Source organism: Bos taurus, chromosome 16, assembly GCF_002263795.3.
Source record: "Bos taurus isolate L1 Dominette 01449 registration number 42190680 breed Hereford chromosome 16, ARS-UCD2.0, whole genome shotgun sequence".
In the NCBI taxonomy this organism is placed as follows: Eukaryota; Metazoa; Chordata; class Mammalia; order Artiodactyla; family Bovidae; genus Bos; species Bos taurus.
In genome coordinates, this window is record NC_037343.1 from 36,888,615 (window position 1) to 36,912,475 (window position 23,861).

Here is a 23,861-nt window from a genome sequence, read left to right on the forward strand (position 1 = left end):
AAAGACGCTTACTCCTTAGAAGTAAAGTTATGACCAACCTAGATAGCATTTTCAAAAGCAGGGACATTACTTTGCCAACAAATGTCTGTCTAGTCAAGGCTATCATTTTTCCAGTAGTCATGTATGGATGTGAGAGTTGGACTGTGAAGAAAGTTGAGCACTGCAGAATTGAAGCTTTTGAACTGTGGTGTTGGAGAAGACTGTTGATAGTGCCTTGGACTGCAAGGAGATCCAACTAGTCTATTCTAAAGGAGATCAGCCCTGGGTGTTCTTTGGAAGGAATGATGCTAAAGCTGAAACTCCAGTACTTTGGCCACCTCATGCAAAGAGTTGACTCACTGGAAAAGACTCTGATGCTGGGAGGGGTTAGGAGAAGGGGACGACAGAGGATGAGATGGCTGGATGGCATCACTGACTTGATGGACATGAGTCTGAGTGAACTCCGGGAGTTTGTGATGGACAGGGAGGCCTGGCGTGCTGCGATTCATCGGGTTGCAAAGCGTTGGACACGACTGAGCGACTGAACTGAACAGAACTCAAAGAATTATCAGCAGAGAGGAGGCCAATGTGGTTTATCAAAATTTCAAAAACCTGGCCATGGATCTTCTAATGCAACTATGTTCATAAAAACATATGAGGGACTTCCTTGGTGGTCCATTGGCTAATACTCTGTGCTCCCAATACAGAGGACCTGGGTTAGGGAACTAGATCCCACACCCCATAACTCAGACCAGGCACAGTCAAATAAATAGTAAAAACAAAAAACAAACAACAACAACAACAAAAAAAACACACACATGAGAAGATTCAATACCATAAAGTTCTTTGCCATCACTGAACCAGACATGTTATGTCTATGGATCTTTCCCTAAGAGGAACCTCCTACTTAATGTTGTAGGCTTTGGAATTAGAGTTCAAATCTGGGAGTTCAAGTCTTTCACTTAATTTCAAGTCTTTCACCTAATGTGTGATATTAGGCCAGATACTGACATTCTCTCAGGACCCCAGTTTCCTCATCTGTATGTTGGAATAAATCATAATATTCTCATGGGATTGCTGGGAGAATTAAATGATTAAATGGATTTTAGCACAGCAGGAAGGCAATGGCACCCCACTCCAGTACTTTTGCCTGGAAAATCCCATGGATGGGGGAGCCTGGTAGGCTGAAGTCCATGGGGTCGCTAAGAGTCCGACACGACTGAGCGACTTCACTTTCACTTTTCACTTTCATGCATTGGAGAAGGAAATGGCAACCCACTCCAGTGTTCTTGCCTGGAGAATCCCAGGGACGGGGGAGCCTGGTGGGCTGCCATCTATGGGGTCACACAGAGTCGGACACGAATGCAGTGATTTAGCAGCTTAGCAGCAGCACAGGGCTTAACAAATATAAATGCTTAATAAACAGTGGATAGTATCTGTCACTACCTGTCCCCTTTAGAAAGTCATATCTGTTTAAATGGCTCAATTAAAGATTTTAAGTATAGCAAAACTGGCGATTTCAGATCTTCTAATAAAGGAACTAGACCCATATATGGTATAAAGAAAACATATTTCTAATAACTGAGGGAACTTGCTAGTATCAATGCATGTAATATTGCTGTTCCCAAAAAGGAATTTATTTTATGAGTCTCTTCATTTACTTAGGTGAATCAGCAAAGAAAGAAATGGAGGCTCAATCAAAAGTAACTTATAAGACCTTCAGGTTGCTAAAGGGTCACCTATAGGAGATGAGAATGAAAATGATATAAAGGACACAAGAGGTTAAAAGCCGCAAATACAGAAATTATGAAATAATAAAAATAGCAAGGAAAGTAAGCTAAAAACAATATATAAACAATAAACATCTAAAAATAATTACATAGTTTATAAAACTATAGGATCTAGCACAAAAACCTAGAGGGCTAAAACGATAGAGTAGGTAATAACATACATTTTTTAGATTCCTTGTACTCATAGAAACAAAGCAAGTCATCTACACCAGTGCAGTCTAAGAGAACTTTCTGTGAGAAAACAAACGTCTATAGTCTAGGCTATCCAATATGGAGGCCCTAAGCACATGTGGTTATTAATAACTTGAAGTGTGGTAGTGTAACTGAGTAAAATTTTCACTTTTATTTAATTATCATTAAATGTAAATAGCCACCCATGGCTAGTTGATGACTACTATACTGGACAACACAGCTGTAGACAGAAGCAGCTTCCACAACCTATCTTCAGGGCTCAAAGGAGACCCCTTCCTCAACTGCAGCCCTTTATTAACTGTGGCCCCTTGGCAGCCTTCACATATTTCTATCTAATGAGCAAAAGGAAACTTGAGAGCACCACCACAAACTTGGGGTTGAAATTATTTTCCTTCTTCAGTCTTTGATTCATCTAGAAGAGGGAAAAGTCTTCCACATGTACTCTACATGATACAACATGGACCCTAAAGAAATCTTGTAGCAGAAGAAAAACCATGTTAAAATGACTCAGTGTTATGTCTAGGGCTCCTCACTCTCCCTGTTCTAACCCTTTAGAGGTCAATGACATTTCTGTTGTGCTTTCATAGTGCCATCTGGTGACTATCTTAGCTATTCATACTTACTACTTTTTTAAGCTTTTATTTATTATCTATTTAAATTTTGACTGAGCTGAATCTTTGCTGCTACACCCCGGCTTTCTCTAATTGCGGTGCATGGGCTTCCTTGAGGTGGCTTTCTCTTGTTGCAGAGCATGGGCTCTAGGGCGTGTGAGCTTCAGTAGCTGTCGCGCCTGGGCTTAGTTGTCCCACAGCATGTGGGATCTTCCTGGACAAGGATCGAACCCATGTCCCCTGCATTGGCAGGGGAGTTCTTAACCACTGGACCACCAGGGAAGTCCTCATTTATACTTTTTAAATGTCTGCTTTATTTGTGGCTTAACCCATCCCCACAGAAAACTGCTTGAGATCAGATACTATATTATTCGTGAGTGTATTCCCAATGTACATTCCAATGCATTTTAAATATTAATTAATATTTGTTATAAGAATAAATTGAATATACTATGTTTTCTCAAAATCTTTCATTCTTTCCTCAATGCATTTATAGCCTGGCTTTCACTCTCATTATTCCATCGTAATTACTTTTACCACTTTCATCAGGCTTCCCAACACAACAAGTTGGATACTTTTCAAACTCTCCTCTCTCCACTCCAAAGTCCGTATGTACCAAAATGAAATTCAACATTTCCTCTCAAATTGGTTTCTCTTCCTATATTTACTAGTTTAATTAATAGTTCTACATACAATCCAAGCTGCCTAAGATAAAGTAATTTTTTAAAGCTAGGCATCATCTTTGATATTTCTTCGTGTATCATGCTCAACTGATACCAAGCACTGTGGATTCTACAGCCCTCTTTAGCATCTTTTAATCTGCCCTCTCTGCTCTGACTACAGTGCTACTACCTTAGGTTAGCCCTTCACCACTTCTTATCTACATTTTCATAGGATGTAAAATAAGGAAATAAAAAATAGGAACCTCACTTAAATATAGTTGGGAAACAGAAGAGGGAGCTCTCATGCCCTTTGAGGATGACAGAGCCCAAAAGGCAGAAAGACTCTTCCTCATTCCTGGCAAGGATTCAGGATTAATGAAAGGATTAATGAAAAGCCATGGACTCTTTGCTTACTATTGCCCTCCCACCTTCCTTTTCCGCTCTTTAAATGTATTCTCTTTCCTTTGCCACGTGGGGATCTGCACATGGCTTACCTTGGTTGCAGACTCAAAACTATAATTTTCTGCTGATCCTGAATAAAACTGTCTTTGCTAGAGAGACAGCTGGCAGTCTATTTGTTTCAGGTCAACAAGGACCTTCTCTCTGCTTTTAATCAAGCTGCTCTACAATGGGTCTTCTATACTACCATAATAATAACTTCTCTAAAAATGCAAAAATGATTACATACTTGCTCTGCTGAAAACTCACTAACTCCTCCCCCTTTCTCATCTCTAGGCCTCTGGAATGAAATCCCAACTCTTTAGCATAACTTACAAAGCCTTTTCTAATGTGGCCCTTGCCTAACGCCCACTGCATGGTCTAAAGAAACATGCAATTAGAACTCTTAAAAGTACCTGAGAGAAACAAGCACAAGGGGATTAAAACAATGCATTATAATACTTTACTGTTTGTATTTTGAGCCAGTGTAGCACTCCAATCTCAGTTAGACTATGGGAGAAGGTCCTTTATTCATAAGTAAGGTCTGCTGGAATGGCCTAGATTTGCACTATTCAATATGGTAGCCAGTAGCCACATATGTCTATTAAGTATATGATATGTGCCTAGTTCAAATTGAGATGTGCTCTTAGTATAAAATATATGAAAAATTTTAAAGACAATAAAAAAGAACAGGTGTAGCTTCTTACCCAAGATCCAGACTTCTGAAGGAAGTAATAGTGAAGGCAGAAGGAAGGAGCCTTGATCTTCTATTAGAAGTCAGTTCAAATCATGATATCAAACCTACTGTGATAAACAGGATCTCTTCTTTGCCTAGGCAAAGTTTATTGTCTTTAAATCACTACAACAGTCTACAAGATCTACCCCAGTTCTTATCTCACTGACTTTATCTCCCACCTACTCATTCCCCCAAGTTCTAGGATTACCCCAAGCAACCTCCTCTCCTAGAGCTTATACCTTGGCTGTTCCCTCTGCCTATGACATTCTCCACATAGCAATAGGCATGTCTGGCTCTTTTCTCTTCCTTCTTTCATCCTTGTCTTATGACTCCAATTTAAAGCAGAATTCTGTGTATATATCCTTGCTCCAGTTCCCTTTTCTTGCTTCATTTTTATCCATGTGAAATACTGTGTACTCTATTTTTTATTGGGCTATTTTCTGTCTTCAACAAATGTAACCCCAGTGCTTTGTGAGAAGACTACATGAGCTCTCTCTGTATCACAGACACACACACACAGTTGTTTTGTACACTGATGTACCCTTAGTACCAAGAATAGTCCATGGGACCCAGTAGGCATTCAATTATTCATGGATGAATGAATGAAAGAAAAGTATCTAAGAATTTCCATCAGTCAGCTTCTCTTTCCTCAGTCACCTTCCTGGGACCTGACTGCAAAACAGGAAATTTTTTTTAAGACAAAAATAATTCATGCTGACAGAGTATGAGATGGTTGGATGGGATCCCTGACTCGATGGACATGAATTTGAGGGAGCTCCAGGAATGTTGATGTACAGGGAAGCCTGACATCCTGCAGTCCATGGGGTTGAAGAGAGTCAAACACAACTGAGCTACTGAACTGAACTGAACTGAATTGAATGCATTGCTTTTTTTATTTTTTATATTTTTTAAAATTTATTTATTTTAATTGGAGGCTAATTCAGGAGGAGCTACCCCATGTCCGAGCTCAGAGGCGTCAGCTGAGAGTCCCAGGCTGCAACCACACAGGAGCGGTGGAGAGGAGCTACCCTACGTCTGAGGTCAGGGGCGGTGGCCGGGAGGAGCTACCTGCCGCCCGAGACCAGGGGCGGTGGCCTGCAGGAGCAACCCCACGTCCAAGGAGCGGTGGCTGTGCGGGCAAAGGAGGGCCAGAGGAGCTACTCCATGTTCAGGTGAGGAGTGGCAGCGATGAGGAGATACCCCTCGTTCAAGGTAAGGAGCAGCAGCTGTGCTTTGCTGGAGCAGCCGTCAAGAGATACCCGCCATTCAAGGTAACAGAAACCCAAAGAAGATGGTAGGTGTTGCAAGAGGGCATCAGAGGGCAAACACACTGAAACCATAATTACAGAAAACTAGTCAATCTAATCACACGGAACACAGCCTTGTCTAACTCAATGAAGCTAAGCCATGCTGTGTGGGGCCGCCCAAGACGGGCGGGTCACGGTGGAGAGGTCTGAAAGAATGTGGTCCACTGCAGAAGGGAATGGCAAACCACTTCAGTATTCTTGCCTTGAAAACCCCATGAACAGTATGAAAAGGCAAAATGATAGGATACTGAAAGAGGAACTCCCCAGGTCGGAGGTGCCCAATATGCTACTGGAGATCAGTGGAGAAATAACTCCAGAAAGAATGAAGGGATAGAACCAAAGCAAAACAATACCCAGTTGTGGATGTGACTGGTGATAGAAGCAAGGTCCGATGCTGTAAAGAGCAATATTGCATAGGAACCTGGAATGTCAGCTCCATGAATCAAGGCAAATTGGAAGTGGTGAAACAGGAGATGGCAAGAGTGAATGTCGACATTCTACGAATCAGCGAACTAAAATAGACTGGAATGGGTGAACTTAACCCAGATGACCATTATATCTACTACTGCGGGCAGGAATCCCTCAGGAGAAATGGAGTAGCCATCATGGTCAAGAAAAGAGTCCGAAATGCAGTACTTGGATGCAATCTCAAAAACGACAGAATGATCTCTGTTCGTTTCCACGGCAAACCATTCAATATCACAGTAATCCAAGTCTATGCCCCAACCAGTAATGCTGAAGAAGCTGAAGTTGAACGGTTCTACGAAGACCTACAAGACCTTCTAGAACTAACACCCAAAAAAGATGTCCTTTTCATTATAGGGGATTGGAATGCAAAAGTAGGAAGTCAAGAAACACCTAGGGTAACAGGCAAATTTGGCCTTGGAATACGGAATGAAGCAGGGCAAAGGCTAATAGAGTTTTTCCAAGAGAACGCACTGGTCATAGCAAACACCGTCTTCCAACAACACAAGAGAAGACTCTACACTTGGACATCACCAGATGGTCAACACTGAAATAAGATTGATTATATTCTTTGCAGCCAAAGATGGAGAAGCTCTATACAGTCAGCAAAAAAAAGACCAGGAGCTGACTGTGGCTTAGATCATGAACTCCTTATTGCCAAATTCAGACTTAAATTGAAGAAAGTAGGGAAAACCACTAGACCATTCAGGTATGACCTAAATCAAATCCTTTATGATTATACAGTGGAAGTGAGAAATAGATTTAAGGGCCAAGATCTGATAGATAGAGTGCCTGATGAATTATGGACGGAGGTTTGTGACATTGTTCAGGAGACAGGAATCAAGACCATCCCCATGGAAAAGAAATGCAAAAAAGCAAAATGGCTCTCTGGGGAGCCCTTACAAATAGCTATGAAAAGAAGAGAAGTGAAAAGCAAATGAGCAAAGGAAAGACATAAGCATCTGAATGCAGAGTTTCAAAGAATATCAAGAAGAGATAAGAAAGCCTTCCTCAGCAATCAATGCAAAGAAATGGAGGAAAACAACAGAATGGGAAAGACTAGAGATCTCTTCAAGAAAATTAGAGATACCAAGGGAACATTTCATGCAAAGATGGGCTCAATAAAGGACAGAAATGGTATGGACCTAACAGAAGCAGAAGATATTAAGAAGAGGTGGCAAGAATACACAGAAGAACTGTACAAAAAAGATCTTCATGACCAAGATAATCATGATGGTGTGATCACTCACCTAGAGCCAGACATCCTGGAATGTGAAGTCAAGTGGGCTTTAGAAAGCATCATTACAAGCAAAGCTAGTGGAGGTGATGGAATTCCAGTTGAGCTATTTCAAATCCTGAAAGATGATTCTGTGAAAGTGCTGCACTCAATATGCCAGCACATCGGGAAAACTCAGCAGTGGCCACAGAACTAGAAAAGGTCAGTTTTCATGCCAATCCCAAAGAAAGGCTATGCCAAAGAATGCTCAAACTACTGCACAATTGCACTCATCTCACATGCTAGTAAAGTAATGCTCAAAGTTCTCCAAGTCAGGCTTCAATAGTACATGAACCAGGAAATTCCAGATGTTCAAGCTGGTTGTAGAAAAGGCAGAGGAACCAGAGATCAAATTGCCAACATCCACTGGATCACTGAAAAAGCAAGGAAGTTCCAGAAAAGCATCTACTTCTGTTTTGTTGACTATGCCACAGCCTTTGACTCTGTGTATCACAGTGAACTGTGGAAAATTCTTAAAGAAATGGGAATACCAGACCACCTGAACTGCCTCCTGAGAAATATGTATGGAGGTCAAGCAGCAACAGTTAGAACTGGACATGGAACAACACACTGGATCCAAATCGGGAAAGGAGTACATCAAGGCTGTATACTGTCACCATGCTTATTTAACTTATATGCAGAGTACATCATGAGAAATGCTGGGATGGAAGAAGCAGAAGCTGGAATCAAGATTTCTGGGAGAAATATCAATAACCTCAGACATGCAGATGACACCACCCTTATGGCAGAAAGTGAAGAGGAACTCAAAAGCCTCTTGATGAAAGTGAAAGAGGAGAGTGAAAAAGTTGGCTTAAATCTCAACATTCAAAAAACTAAGATCACTGCATCTGGTCCATCGCTTCATGGCAAACAGATGGGTAAAGAATAGAACCAGTGACAGATTTTGTTTTGGGAGGCTCCAAAATCACTGCAGATGGTGACTGCAGCAATGAAATTAAAAGATGGTTGCTCCTTGGAAGGAAAGCTATGAAAAACCTAGACAGTGTAGTAAAAAGCAGAGACATTAGTTTACTGACAAAGGGCTGCGTAATCAAAGCTATGGTTTTCCAGTAGTCGTGTATGGATGTGAGAGGTGGACCATAAAGAAGGCGGAGAACCAAAGAATTGATACTTTTGAACTGTGGTGTTGGAAAAGACTCTTGGGAGCCACCTGGACTGCAAAGGAGATCAAACCAGTGAATCCTGAAGGAAATCAGCCCTGAATATTCATTGGAAGGACTGATGCTGAAACTCCAATACTTTGGCCACCTGATGAGAAAAGCCAACTCATTAGATAAGACCCTGATGCTGGGAAATATTAAAGGTAGGAAGAGAAGGGGATGACAGAGCATGAGATGGTTGTGTGGCATCACTCACTCAATGGAAATGAGTTTGAACAAACTCTGGGAGATAGTGAAGGAATTCAAAGCCTGGCATGCTACAGTCCATGGAGTTGCAAAGAGTCAGATACAACTTAGTGACTCAACAACAACAACAATAACAAAGACACACAGAGCAAACTGGTGGTTGCCAGAAGGGGTGGAAGTTGCATGAAATAAGTGAAGAGGATTAAGAGGTACAAAACTTCACTTACATAATAAATAATCATGATGATGTAGAAGGAATAGATATACAATCATAAGGAACAGATCAAAAATAATACAATTATTTTAGATGGGGACAGATGGTTATTACATTTAACATGGTGATAATTTCATAATACATGCAAATGTCAGTGATTACACACAACGATTAATGATGTCATAATGTGTAAAACAACTATATTCCAGTATTTTAAAAAAGCATTGAGTATGGCTATGGAGGAAAACTGAGAAAATTTATAGTTGAGCTCTGAGGCCAGGTGTTGGGTGAATCCTTCACATGGATGTTACGGTAAGTGTTGGGATGAAGAAGAATATAAGCAGGATTTCCAAGTTTTCAGTTAATAAAGGAATGTGACCAGAAACTCAACAGATCATAGAACCAACAACTTTCAAGCATTTCTCTCCCAAGTTTCAACAACTTGCCACACATTCATGATAAAAGAGCTGCCTTTTAAAATATGACACTTCTACTTTGACCATGAAATCAACCACTGGATAACAGGTAGAATATCCCTCTGAAAAATAAAATGAATGCAAAACTTCATTAAAATGTAAAGAACTACTTTTACTTTCTGTATATGAAAATGACACAACAGAATCTGGTGATGGGGTTAAAGGTTTCAAAGGAAGAAAGCAGATAAGGATAATTCAGATTCCCTGAAATAAGACCATTTACATAAAATATTTAACAAAGACATTTTTCATAAAAGAAAGCATACCTATGTTAGGTTATTTTTGCTTGTCATACTTACCAGTCCAAGGACAAATATATTCTGCATGATTTTTCCAGACAATTTACTACTTCTTTGGTGACTCTTTCAGGTTGCTAATGACTCAGCAGGAAAACTGCCAAGCTACTCAACAGTGAAATTCTTCAACAGGTGCAATGAAAACCTCTTCCAGAGGCACATCTGGAACAGATTTCCTGCCTAAGTGAATGTATTTCTGCAGGTGATTGTGTGGTGAGTGAATACTTCTTGAATTGCAAAGAAATCTGTTGTGATAATTTTACCACTCTATGTAGCAGCGACTGACATTTCCCAAGTACGCTTATCAGTAGAAGATGTAAATACACCAAAATATGTATATATTTTAATAGATTATTTAAATGTACTCTTATTCATCCACATATTGCATTTATCAAACTTTAATTTCTTTTGTTTACTTTTTGTCCTCTCCCACTTGAACCCTCCTCCCATCTCCCACCCCATCCCAATTTGTTACTTTTATATGGCAAATAAATATAAGTGGAAAGTCTAATACTTCCCCACACAATGAATTGTCTTATGCACCACCCTCTCTCTGAAGACCACTTCTGAACAGACTGGAAGAAATTCCATTCATATATGTTTTCTTCAAGCTATGAGACCATAGAGAGGCAGAATCTCTGCCAACAGCAAATATCAATGATGAAATAAATCAATATACAACACCTAAGAGTTGACCCTTGGACAACAAGGATTTCCACTGCTCACATCCACTAATATACAGATTTTTCTCAATAGTAAATATCTGTCTAGTTAAAGCTATGGTTTTTCCAGTAGTCATGTATGGATGTGAGAGTTGGACTACAAAGAAAGCTGAACACTGAAGAACTGATGCTTTTGAACTGTGGTGTTGGAGAAGACTCTTGAGAGTCCCTTGGACTGCAAGGAGATCCAATCAGTCAATGCTAAAGGAAATCAGTCCTGAATATTCATTGGAAGGACTGATACTAAAGCTGAAACTCCAAAACTCTGGCCACCGGATGAGAAGAACTGACTCATTTGAAAAGACCCTGATGCTGGGAAAGATTGAAGGTGGGAGGAGAAAGGAATGACAGAGGATGAGATGGTTGGATGGCATCACTGATGCTATGGACATGAGTTTGAGTAGGCTCCGGGAGGTGGTGATGGACAGAGAAGCCTGGCGTGCCACAGTCCATGGGGTCACAAAGAGTTGGACATGACTGAGTGACTGAACTGGTAGTACTAGACAACTTGCAGTTGGTTGAATCCCTGCAATCAGAACATGGATATAGAGGAATTACAGATATGGAGGGCTGACTATACGTTAAACACGGATTTTTGACTGCTTGGAGGGTTGGTGCCCCTCCACTCATTGTTTAAAGGTCAGCTGTATAGTCATAAACTGATCTAATGGTCACTGTTATGCTGAATCTTCTTTTGAATCAACTTGAAAAGTAGTTCTATATTTTAGAAAAGAATAAAGAAAAAAAGGATCTACTTTGTAGATAAAATATATTTAAATAATGAATTACTACCAGTTCTTAATATAGCCAGTCTATTCATTAATTCATCAAATATTAATTCCATGGTCATTATGTACCTGGCATTCTTCCAAGTACTAATTAGATTGACATGTATTATAACCAAGGTTCTCACTTCATATATGGGAATTACTAAGCAGTGAAGAAATATGTAAATTATTTTAACATAATACATGAATAGATTAGGGCTTCCTGGTGGCTCAGACAGTAAAGATACTGCCTGAAATGCAGGTGACCTGGGTATGATCCCTAGATTGGGAAGATCCCCTACAGAAAGGAATAGCTACCCACTCCAGTATTTCAATATGTCAGCAAATTTAGAAAACTCAGCAGTGGCCACAGAACTGGAAGAGGTGAGTTTTCATTCCAATCCCAAACAAGGGCAGTGCCCAAGACTGTTCAAACTACCAGGCAGTTGCACTCATTCCCCATGTTAGTAAGGTTATGCTCAAAATCCTTCAAGCTAAGTTTCAATAGTATGGGAAGCGAGAATTTCCAGATGTACAGGCTGGATTTAGAAAAGGCAGAGGAACCAGAGATCAAATTGCTAACATTTGCTGGATCATAGAGAAAACAAGGGAATTTCAGAAAAAAAACATCTACTTCTGCCTCACTGACTACACCTTTGACTGTGTGGATCACAACAAACTGTGGGAAATTCTTAAAGAGATGGGAATACCAAACCACCTTACCTGCCTCCTGAGAAACCTGTATGCAGATCAAGAAGCAACAGTTAGAAACAGACATGGAACAGGCTGGTTCCAAACTGGGAAAGGAGTACGTCAAGGCTGTATACTGTCACCCTGCTTACTTAACGTATATGCAGAGTATATCATGTGAAATGCTGGGTAAATGAATCATAAGCTGGAATCAAGATTGGTGGGAGAGAAATCAACAACTTCATATTTGCATATGATACCACTTTAATGGCAGAAAGTGAAGAGAAACTAAAGAGCCTCTTGATGAGAGTGAAAGAGGAGAATGAAAACCTGGCTTGAAATTCAATACTCAAAAAACTAAGATCATAGCATCTGGTCCATCACTTCATGGCAAATAGAAGGGTAAACAGTAGAAGCAGTAACAGATTTTATTTTCTTGGGCTCCAAAATCACTGCAGACAGTGACTGCAGCCATGAAATTACAACATGCTTATTCCTTGGAAGGAAAGCTATGATAAACCTAGACAGTGTATTAGAAAGCAAAGACATTCACTTTATAGACAAAGGTTCATATAGTCAAAGCTATGGTTTTTCATGTACAGATGTGAGAGCTGGACAAGAAATATGGCTAAGCACCAAAGAATTGATAATTTCAAATCATGCTGCTGGAGGGCTTTCAAATCATGCTGCTGGAGAAGACTTTTGAGAGTCCATTGGACTGCAAGGAGACCAAACAAGTCAATCTTATAGGAATTCAACCCTGAATGTTCATTGGAAGGACTGATGCTGAAGTACCAATACTTCACCACCTGATGTGAAGAGCCAATTCATGGGAAAAGACCCTGATGCTGAGAAAGATTGAGGGCAGGAGGAGAAGAGGGTGGCAGAGAAAAATGGTGAGATAGCATCACCGACTCAATGGGACATGAATTTGAGCAAACTTCAGGAGATACTGAAGGACCGGGAAGCCTGGTGTACTACAGTCCAGTTCAGGGGGTTGCAAACAGACAGACAGGACTTAGCAACTGAATAACAACAACAATCAACAGATTGGCACACCTAATGGCTTAAAGTAAGACGGCTATTTAATTATCAAGTCTACCTCCTAGAACTAGACCATTAAATTCCTCAAAGACTGGAAAGGTGGGAGGAAAGGGAGGAAAAGAAAGGAAGAAGGATAAAATGAACTAACTTCTGAGACCAAACTGAAAAAGCTATTTTACTGTTCATAAAGCTTGACTATAATGACTAATGGTATTTCTTCTGACTTGAAATAATCATTAATATTCATCAAAAGCATATGGTCTTGAATAGGGAACTAAATTCAATATTTTGTAATAACCTATAAGGGAAAAGAATCTAAAAAAGAATAGGTACTTATATGTGTAAACAACTGAATTACTTTGATGTATATCTAAAACTAACAAGACATTGTAAATCATCTATATTTCCTTAAAATTAAAAAAATAGGGTTTACCAGTACTGAAGGGAGAACACTTTCATCCCCGCCATGGCTGAGCTAATCCAGAAGAAGCTACAGGGAGAAGTGGAGAAATATCAACAGCTGCAGAAGGACTTGAGTAAATCCGTGTCAGGGAGGCAGAAACTAGAGGTACAACTAACAGAAAATAATATCATGAAGGAGGAACTGGCTCTACTGGATGGGTCCAATGTGGTGTTTAAACTTCTGGGGCCCATACTGGTCAAACAGGAGCTGGGGGAATCTCGGGCCACAGTGGGTAAAAGGCTGGACTACATCACAGCTGAGATTAAGTGATATGAATCCCAGCTCCGGGATCTAGAGCGTCAGTCAGAACAACAGAGGGAGACCTTTGCTCAGCTGCAACAGGAGTTTCAGACTGCCCAGGCAGCAGAGGCAGGGCTCCTGGGAAGGCCTGGCACTGTCCTGGGGGTGGGGGAGGGGAAGAAATGAGGCAGCTCTAGCGTCTATACTGTAGCTAATAAAATGTAAAAATACCTGGCGTTTTCTGACCCCCCCCAAAAAAAATTTTAAACATCCACCAATCAAATTTTTAAAAAGCATATGGTCCCACTTGAAATCCTATACCTACACTTAGAACATGATGTAGGACCCTGAGAGTCCAGAGGAGAAATCAGTCCTAAGTCAGTCCCAACTCCTCATTTAGTTTTATGATAAAATAAAATATATTTTTCTTATAATAAAAGTCTTAGAGAAAAACTGTAAAATATAGGAAAGTAGAATTGACTATTATTATAATCCTACCTCCCAAAGACAGCCACTGTTAACATTTTGTATGTTAGATTAGTATCAAAATCTAAAATCCCTGTGGTACAACTTTATATAATGCAATAAATGCCAAAGAATGTTCAAACTATACAAAAAAGATCTTAATGACTAAGATAACCATGATGGTGTGATCACTCACCTAGAGCCAGACATCCTGGAATGTGAAGTCAAGCAGGTCTTAGGAAGCATCACTATGAACAAAGCTAGTGGAGGTGATGGAATTCCAGTTGAGCTATTTCAAATCCTAAAAGATGATGCTGTGAAAGTGCTGCACTCAATATGCCAGCAAATTTTAAAGACTCAGCAGTGGCCACAGGACTGGAAAAGGTCAGTCTTCGATCCGATCCCAAAGAAAGGCAATGCTAAATAATGTTCAAACTACCACACAATTGCACTGATCTTACATGTTATCAAAGTAATGCTCAAAATTTGAGGAAAGTAATGCTCAAAGTAATGCCAGGCTTCAACAGTATGTGAACCGAGATCTTCTAGATATTCAAGCTGGATTTAGAAAAGGCAGAGAAACCAGAGATCAAACTGCCAACATCCGATGGATTATAGAAAAAGCTAGAGAGTTCCAGAAAAACATCTATTTCTGCTTTATTGACTACGCCAAAGCCTTTGACTGTGTGGATCACAACAGACTGGAATATTCTTAAAGAGATGGGAATACCAGACCACCTTACCTGTCTCCTGAGAAATCTGTATGCAGATCAAGAAGCAACAGTTAGAACCAGACATGGAACAATGGACTAGTTCCAAATTGGGAAAGGAGTACATCAAGGCTGCATATTATCACCCTGCTTATTTAACTTGTATGCAGAGTACACCATGTGAAATGCCATTTCATCATGTGAAATGCCATAGTACATCATGTGAAATGCCAAACAAGCTGGAATCAAGATTGCAGGGAGAAATATTAATAACCTCAGATATGCAGATGACACCACCCTTATCGCAGAAAGCAAAGAGGAACTAAAGCGCCTCTTGATGAAAGTGAAAGAGGAGAATAAAGAAGTTGGCTTAAAACTCAACATTCAGAAAACTAAGATCATGGCATCCGGTCCCATCGCTTCATGGCCAATAGATGGGGAAACAATGGAAACAGTAACAGACTTTATTTTCTTGGGCTCCAAAATCACTACAGATGGTGACTACGGCCATGAAATTAAAAGACACTTGCTACTTGGAAGAAAAGCTATGACAAATCTAGACATCATATTAAAAAACAGAGACATTACTTTGCCAACAAAGGTCTGTCTAGTCAAAGCTATGGTTTTTCCAGTAGTCATGTATGGATGTGAGAGCTGGACCATAAAGAAAGCTGAGCACTGAAGAACTGATGCTTTTGAACTATGATGTCAGAGGAGACTCTTGAGAATCCCTTGGAATGCAAGGAGATCCAACCGGTCAATCCTAAAGGAAATCAGTCCTGATTATTCATTGGAAGGACTGATGCTGAAGCTGAAGCTGAAGCTACAGTACCTTGGCCACCTGATGCGAAGAACTGACTCACTGGAAAAGACCATGATGCTGGGAAAGATTGAAAGTGGGAGAAGAAAGGGACAACATGGGATGAGATGGTTGGATGTCATTACCGACTTGATGGATATGAGTTTGAGCAAACTCCGGGAGTTGGTGATGGACATGGAGGCCTGACGTGCCGCAGTCCATCGGATCGCAAAGAGTTAGACACAACAAGTGACTGAACTGAACTCATCATACAGGGTTCATAAAAAACTACAATAAAAAAATTAAGTGGGGTAGTTCCAGCTATGCTTTAACGATGCAATTTGGACTCTGAAAGAGATTATGAGTTGCTTAATGAAAGACAGCTTGCTTTAGACATCTTTATTATGGCTTGGCCATGTGACAAAGCAGTAAACCTTGTACATACTGTTCAATCCATAAGTGTTCACTGAATATTTAGAAAGAAACGGAATCAGCAAATTTTTATATTCAGGACTCTTCCTTCTATGATCACTCACCTGCTTACTTCCCAACTCTTCCCCAGCAACTTTATTTCTGATTCACTGCCCTTTACTTCAGCAAAAGCAGTGTTGTTTTATGAATTCATACCTTTATTATTTCCCACCTTCTCCACTTAACTAAGTTCTACTCATTCCTCACAATTTAGCTCAGCTATCATGTTCTTGAAGAAGTCTCGCCTGACTCCATCATCCATCCCCAGACTAAGCTAAATGGTATAATTCTGGACTGCCAGAGTACCCAATGGGCTTCCCTGGTGGCTCAGACAGTACAGAATCCGCCTGCAATGTGGGAGACCTGGGTTCGATCCCTGCATCAGAAAGATCCGTTGGAGGAGGGCATGGCAACCCACTCCAGTATTCTTGCCTAGAGAATCTCTATGGACAGATGAACCTGGAAGGCTATGGTCCGTGGGATTGCAAAGAGTCGGACACGACTGAGTGACTAAGCTAGCACTTAGTACCCAATATAAGTATCCAATAATGCAGTTGCCACAAAACATAGAAACTAACCACCTAAATATCTGTGCCCACTCATAGACTGTAAGCTCTTTAAAGCTTCTGTCTTTATAGTCACAAATACTAGCACAGATTCAACAAATATTTATTGAATGAATGAAAGAATGAGCAAACTCTTCTCATTCCTTTTTGCCTTAATTTTTCTCTCTTTAACTTACCTATGTTTGGTCAGCTGGTCACCCACAATTTTAACTATCTTAAAAAAACAAATGAACAAAATACTCTTTGGCCAAACAGAAATCAAAAATTAAAATGACCCTGAGTTCTACTTATTCATATAGCCAAAAAGTATTCCTTCCTAATATTTTACAATTAATATTCAATAACTACTTAACATCACCACCACTTTCTCCTAATGTCCTCTAAAGCAGAATCACATTTTAATATTCACTCTTTCACAATCACACATATTATTTATTTCTACTCTTCTTTCTCCTTGAAAAGATATAGAGTAACTCTTTCTCTACTGATGCCATCACATCTGTACCTTTCCATTTCTAGAGCCCCTGCCTTTAATCTCTTCCAGTTCAGTTTGCTCTAGTTGCATCAAAGGAATAATTTAGTATATTGAAACTACATATAAGGAATTTCTGTTTATTATTATTCAGTATTCTAATTACACAGAATCCACAATTTTTAGCCAGTCTTTTAAAGATATGCATCACACCTTCATCTCTACCAGTATTCTCGTTTCCTCTAAAAAAAAAAAAAAAAAAATTATTTCCTTGTGTTTCCAGGTATGCATTTCCCATTGAAGCCAAGCAAATGTTCTTGATGTATATCATAGTAAATCTGCAAATTCCTGCATGGTTACCTTTGTATATTGAGCTTTCAAGCTTTCCCTATTGTCTTTGTACCTTGATTCATTTTTTAAATTTAAATTAATTTTTATTGGAGTATAGTCATTTTGCAATGTTGTGTTAGTTTCTGCTATACAGCAAAGTGATCAACTATACATATACATATATCCAGTCTTTTTTTACATAACCTTCCCATGTAGATCACCACAGAGCATTACGTAGAAAACCCTGCACTGTACAGTAAGTTTTCATTAATTAATCATTTTATAAAAAGTAGTGTATATATGTCAATCCCAATCTCCCAATACATCCCTCCCCCACTACACCCCTTGGTATCCATGGTTGTTTTCTACACTTATGACTCTATTTCCTCTTTGCTAATAAGTTCATCTGCTCCACTTTTCCAGATACCACATACAAATGATATTGTATAGTATTTGTTTTTCTCTCCTGAGTTACTTCATTCTTGATGACAATCTCTGGGCCCATCTATGTCACTACAAATGGCATTATTTCATTCCTTTTCATGGCTGAGTAATAAACCACTTTGTCAATTCCTCTGTTGATGGACATTTAGGTTGCTTCCACGTTGTGGCTGTTGTAAACAATGCTGCAATGAAAGCTGAGGTGCATGCATCCTTTCAAATTATGGTTTTTCTCCAGCTATATGCCAGGAGTGGAACTGCTGGATTATATGGTAGATCCAGTTTTAAAAGGAGCCTCCATACTGTTCTCCATAGTGGTGGTAACACCGACAGTTTAAGAGGGTTCCTTTTTCTTCACTGGAGAAGGAAATGGCAACCCACTCCAGGACTCTCGCCTGAAACACTCCATGGACTGTCGCCTACATGGACTGTCGCCTGAGGAGTCTGGTAGGCAACAGACAGTCCATGGAGTCGCAAAGAGTCGGACACGACTGAATGACTTCACGACTTCACGACGACTTTTTCTTCACACCTTATCCACTTGGTAGATTTTTTTGATGATGGCCATTCTGACTGGTGTAAGATGACACTTTGTTGTAGCATTGATTTGCATTTCTCTAATAATTAGTGATGTTGAGCATGTCTTCATGTGCTTTTTTGGCCATCTGTCTTTTTCGGGTACATTTCTATGTATACATTCTGATCAGTTTTTGATTGAGTTATTTGTTTTTTGATATTGAGGTGCATGAGCTGCTTGTACATTTTGAAGATTAATCCCTTATCAATCACTTCATTTGTAAATATTTTCTCTCATTTTGAAGGCCATCTTTTCATTTTGTTTATGATTTCCTTTGCTGTGCAAAATCTTGCAAACTTAACTAGGTCTCATCTGTTTACTTTTGTTATTATTTTCATTATTCTAGGTGGTGAACAAAAACATCTCTCTACATTTCTCCTCCTTCTTAATTACCTTCGGGAATATTAATTGCTCCCTTAATAAACAACCTTTTAACATTTGTATTGTACCTGAACTGACACTATATTGCTCTGTAAGTTTTTGGGAAGAACTTTATGTGTGCACTTCTGGATTACTGTTCTCCCTTACAGGGTTTAATCCAGCATCACACTCTGTCATATAAGTTGGCTTTTTAATTTAAGTTGGCTAATTTATAGGTGGCCCTAGAGGTAAAAAACCCACCTGCCAATGCAGGAGACACAGGAGATGTGGATTCGATCCTTGGATCAAGAAGATCCCCTGGAGGAGGGTATGGAAACCCACTCCAGTATTCTTGCCTGGAAAATCCCATGGACAAAGGAGCCTCATGGGCTACAGTCCATAGGGTCACCAAGAGTCGGGCACCACTGAAGAGACTTAGCATGCACCAGTAATTTACTATCTTACATTTAAGGGGACTCAGTAAATGCAATTGCACTAACTGACTGTTCTTCAATAAACTTTACAAATGATAGTGAAATAAACAGTAAATTTAAATTATAGTTAGTGTTTAAAATCAGTAAACACTATATAACCCTCCTATAACCCTACTTATCTTAGAATATTTGCATAAAGCTTTTGCATATGTATTCAATTGTTATTTCTGCTTTTAAACCTCATCCCCACTTCATACTTCATTCCTTTTACTACTAAACGCCCATGTAATGAAACCTGAAGGAAACTGAAGGGCATACCAGAGAATATCACTTTTCACTTAAGTCTCACTGCTCATAATTATTTACACATCTGGTATGAAGCCATCATATCAATATTCTACACATTGAGAGCTTTATTTATGGCCCTTGGTGGCTCAGATGGTAAAGAATCTGCCTGCAGTGCAGGACACCTGAGTTTGATCCCTGGGTCAAGGAGATTCCTTGGAGAAGGGAATGTACCCACTCCAGTATTCTTGCCTGGAGAATTCCATGGACATAGGAGGCTGGTGGGCTATAGTCCATGGAGTCACAAACAGATACAACTGAGTGACTAACACTTTGACTTTCACATCAAAGGATAATTAATACGTTCAGTTGAGTTCAGTACAGTCGCTCAGTCGTGTCTGACTCTTTGCGACCCCATGAATCACAGCACGCCAGGCCTCCCTGTCCATCACCAACTCCCGCAGTTCACTCAAACTCATGTGCATCGAGTCAGTGATGCCATCCAGCCATCTCATCCTCTGTCGTCCCCTTCTCCTCCTGCCCCCAATCCCTCCCAGCATCAGGGTCTTTTCCAATAAGTCAACTTCGCATGAGGTGGCCAAAGTATTGGAGTTTCAGCCTCAGCATCAGTCCCTCCAATGAATACCCAGGACTGGTCTCCTTTAGGATGGACTGGTTGGATCTCCTTGCAGTCCAAGGGACTCTCAAGAGTCTTCTCCAACACCACACCTCAAAAGCATCGATTCTTCGGCACTCAGCTTTCTTCACAGTCCAACTCTCACATCCATACATGACCACTTTCTATCACAGAGCTTAACAAATTTACTTATACAATTTAGCAACAAGAAACAGTAAAAGAAAATGCCACAGTAAATGTTTCTGCCCATATATTGTCACCAGGTTAATAAAAAAATTCACTTTTAGGGGAATACTATCTAAGAAGTAAATAACATAAAATGCTATTTTGAATAAAACTTTGTGTCCATATATTCATTTTGTATTATTTCCTTTAAAGAACAAACTAAAGGTATCAAAAACCCATTAAGATATGTAGTTAATGGATAAAACAGACTTGATCAATATATTAAACAAAAACTTACAGGATCAGCAGGTCCACAGAATTCTCGAAATGTCATTGTAGGATTAGTTTGTTGAATCTCCATTGCTACACAAGGCCCAGAATACATTTCTGTCACCATTTCCTATAATATATAAATAAGATAATATTAACAAATGAGTATAATTTAATAATCTTTTGCTTCTCTTCTATTAATTGCACTACTATTCTACTGGACTCAAAATGTTAAAGTTATCTTTGATTTCTTCTCCACCTGTACCCTCTATGCCAAGCAGTTCCCACATTTTGTCTATTTTTCCTATAAAAATGTGTTTTAGATATGTTCCTTTGTCTCCATTCCTACCATTATCATACTAATGCTTTATTACTTGATATGTTCACTATTTGAAATTATCTTCTGGTACATATTTCTTTTAAAAGGCTCTCTCCTCTCAAACACAATACTATCAAATGAACATTTTAAAAGATATATTTTCCAAACTGTTTCTCCCAAAGAAACTTATAAAAATCATAATGAGTTTCAGCAATGAGAAATAATAGGCATCAGATTCATTTTCTCACATTAAACATCTAGAAACTAAAAGCAATAAACAAATATTGTTTTCAGACACTGAACAATAGACAGCACAGTACCATGATCCTCAAGAGACGGAAAATGAATGGGATCAGCTGTACAACTGCCCATCTTACTGCCTGAAGGCTTCTAGACAGTGAAATAGGTATAGGAAACACAAAAGAGCCCAACATTCTCACTGAATAGAACAAATCGAGACTGGAGTTTAGGGAGGCTGATGAGGCTACGATTTGCCGAACAGAATACTAGAGGAAGTGGGAGAGCAACAAGAGAGTAAGTCTCAGGGATCTGCAGAGAAGTTTTTGAGTCTTAGACTGTAGGTTGAGTCTGTGTATATATAGAGGATACTACCGAAGGCTGAGAAAAGAACTCCCAGACAGCAGTAAATGAAACAATTCATAAATACAGTATAAGACTGGGAGGAATCTGTACTCCCATGAGCTGGAGTGGAAGCCCCTATATGATATACAGAGCATCATGTAGAGACCTTAGAATGGTATTATACTCTAGTTGTTATTGTTCAGTCTCTAAGGGTATACAATACCTTGTGACCACATGAACTGCAGGACACCAGGCTTCTTTGCCCAACACTATCTCCCTGCATAGCCTCAAACTCATATCCATTGAGTCAGTGATGCCATTCAACCATTTCATCCTCTGTTGTCCCCTCCTCCTCCTCCCTTCCATCTTTCCCAGCATCAGGATCTTATCTAATGAGTCGGCTCTTTGCATCAGGTGGCCAAAGTATTGGAGCTTTAGCATCAGTCCTCCCAATGATATTCAGGATTGATTTCCTTTAGGATTGACTAGCTGGATCTCCCTGCATTCCAAGGGAATCTCAAGAGTCTTCTCCAACACCACAGTTCAAAAGCATCAATTCTTTGGTACTCATCTTTCTTTATGGTTCACCTCTCATATCCATACATGGAAAAACCATAGTTTTGACTAGACAGACCTTTGTCAGCGAAGTAATGTCTCTGCTTTTTAAAACACTGCTTAGGTTTGACATAGCTATTTTTCCAAGGAGCAAGCGTCTTTTAATTTCATGGCTGCAGTCACCATCTGCAGTGACTTTGGAGTCCAAGAAAATGAAATCTGACACTGTTTCCACATTTTCCCCATCTATTTGTCATGAAGTGATAGGACCAGATGCATGCTCTTAGGTTTTTGAATGCTGTGTTTGAAGCCAGCTTTTCACTCTCCTCTTTCACTTTCATCAAGAGGCTCCTTAGTTCCTCTTCATTTTCTGTCATTAAAATATACCATAGTAGTTGGCCTAAACTTGCCTTATGTATGGAACACTCTGTATCTATCCTATGAAAGCTTAAAAGCATGTCTCAGAAGTGTCAAACTGATTCCAAGTAACTTGTCCAAGGGCCAGAACAAAATCAAACATTTTTTAAAGGAATACAGTGACACCATGTAACAGTTGAAATTTCACAACACCAGTACATAACAAAAATTGCCAGGAATACAAAGAAGTAGGAAAATATAAACTATCACCAGACCCAAACTCAAGAGACACAAACCCAGCAATGACAGAAATGATGGATGTAATTACAGAAGAAGTTTTAAAAGTCACTATAAATAGGTTCTACATGCTCAAATTATAGAAGAAAACATGTACATAATACATAGCAAAAAAAGATATTAAAAAGATACAAACAAAACTTCTAGACATGAAAACTACATCTGAATTTAGATCAATGAATTTGAAGGCATGCAACATAAACCATTAAAAAGCAAGCATGGAAAGAAAGAAGAGTGAAGAAAAACTTTTAAATTTTTAAAAAAGACTATGGGACACATCAAGCAGTGTAATTGGAGCCTCAAAAGAAGAAAGGATGATGAACAGAAATGTATTTTGAGAATTAATCGCTAAAAAGTTTTTAAATTTGATGAAACTTATAAACCTACAGATATAACAAAATCTAAGGAGAAAAAGTGGAAAGAAAAATAAAGTAGGGCACATCATAATCAGATTGGCTATAAAACAAGAACAACAACAAAAAACGCAGCAAAAAATACTGAAACAACAACAAAAACTGTAGAAACATCAAAAAAAAGAACAAAGATAAGGATTAAAACAACAACTTTTGTCAAATTCTATAATCAGCTGAGAAAATATTTGGAAAATATTTTTTGAAATGAATGAAAAATAAAGGCTTTTTCAGAGTATAGGTATTTAACCTCTTTGGTTAAGTTTATTCATAGGTATTTTACTCTCTATGACCCAATTTCAAATGGGGATTGCTTTCTAACTTTATCTTTCTGATAGTTCATTTTAGTGTAAAGGAAACCAATAGATTTCTATATGTTAACTTTGTATCCTGCAACTTTACTGAATTCACTTAATTCTAATAGTTGTTTTTTGTTTTTTTTTTTTTTTTTGTGGAGACTTTAGGATATTCTCTATATAATACCACTTGTTGCTTAGTTGCTAAGTTGTGTCTCACTCTTTTGTGACCCCATAGACTGCAGATCACCGGTCTCATCTGCTCACCGGAATTTCCCAGGCAAAAATACTACAATGGGTAAGCATTTCCTTCTCCATGGGATCTTTC

General features: G+C 39.2%; 1 protein-coding gene and 1 pseudogene across 8 annotated transcripts in view; one reads left to right on the forward strand and one right to left on the reverse strand.

The window, feature by feature from the left end:
• Window positions 1–23,861, reverse strand: part of NME7 (NME/NM23 family member 7) — a 245,919-nt gene that overhangs the window by 104,611 nt on the left and 117,447 nt on the right. For all 8 annotated transcript variants that reach the window (XM_059875437.1, NM_001015656.1, XM_015475077.3 and 5 more), the window contains 1 exon segment: window positions 20,746–20,847. In XM_059875437.1, coding sequence (XP_059731420.1) covers window positions 20,746–20,847 — 102 coding nt within the window.
• LOC107133233 (prefoldin subunit 6-like) lies at window positions 13,472–14,091 on the forward strand (annotated as a pseudogene).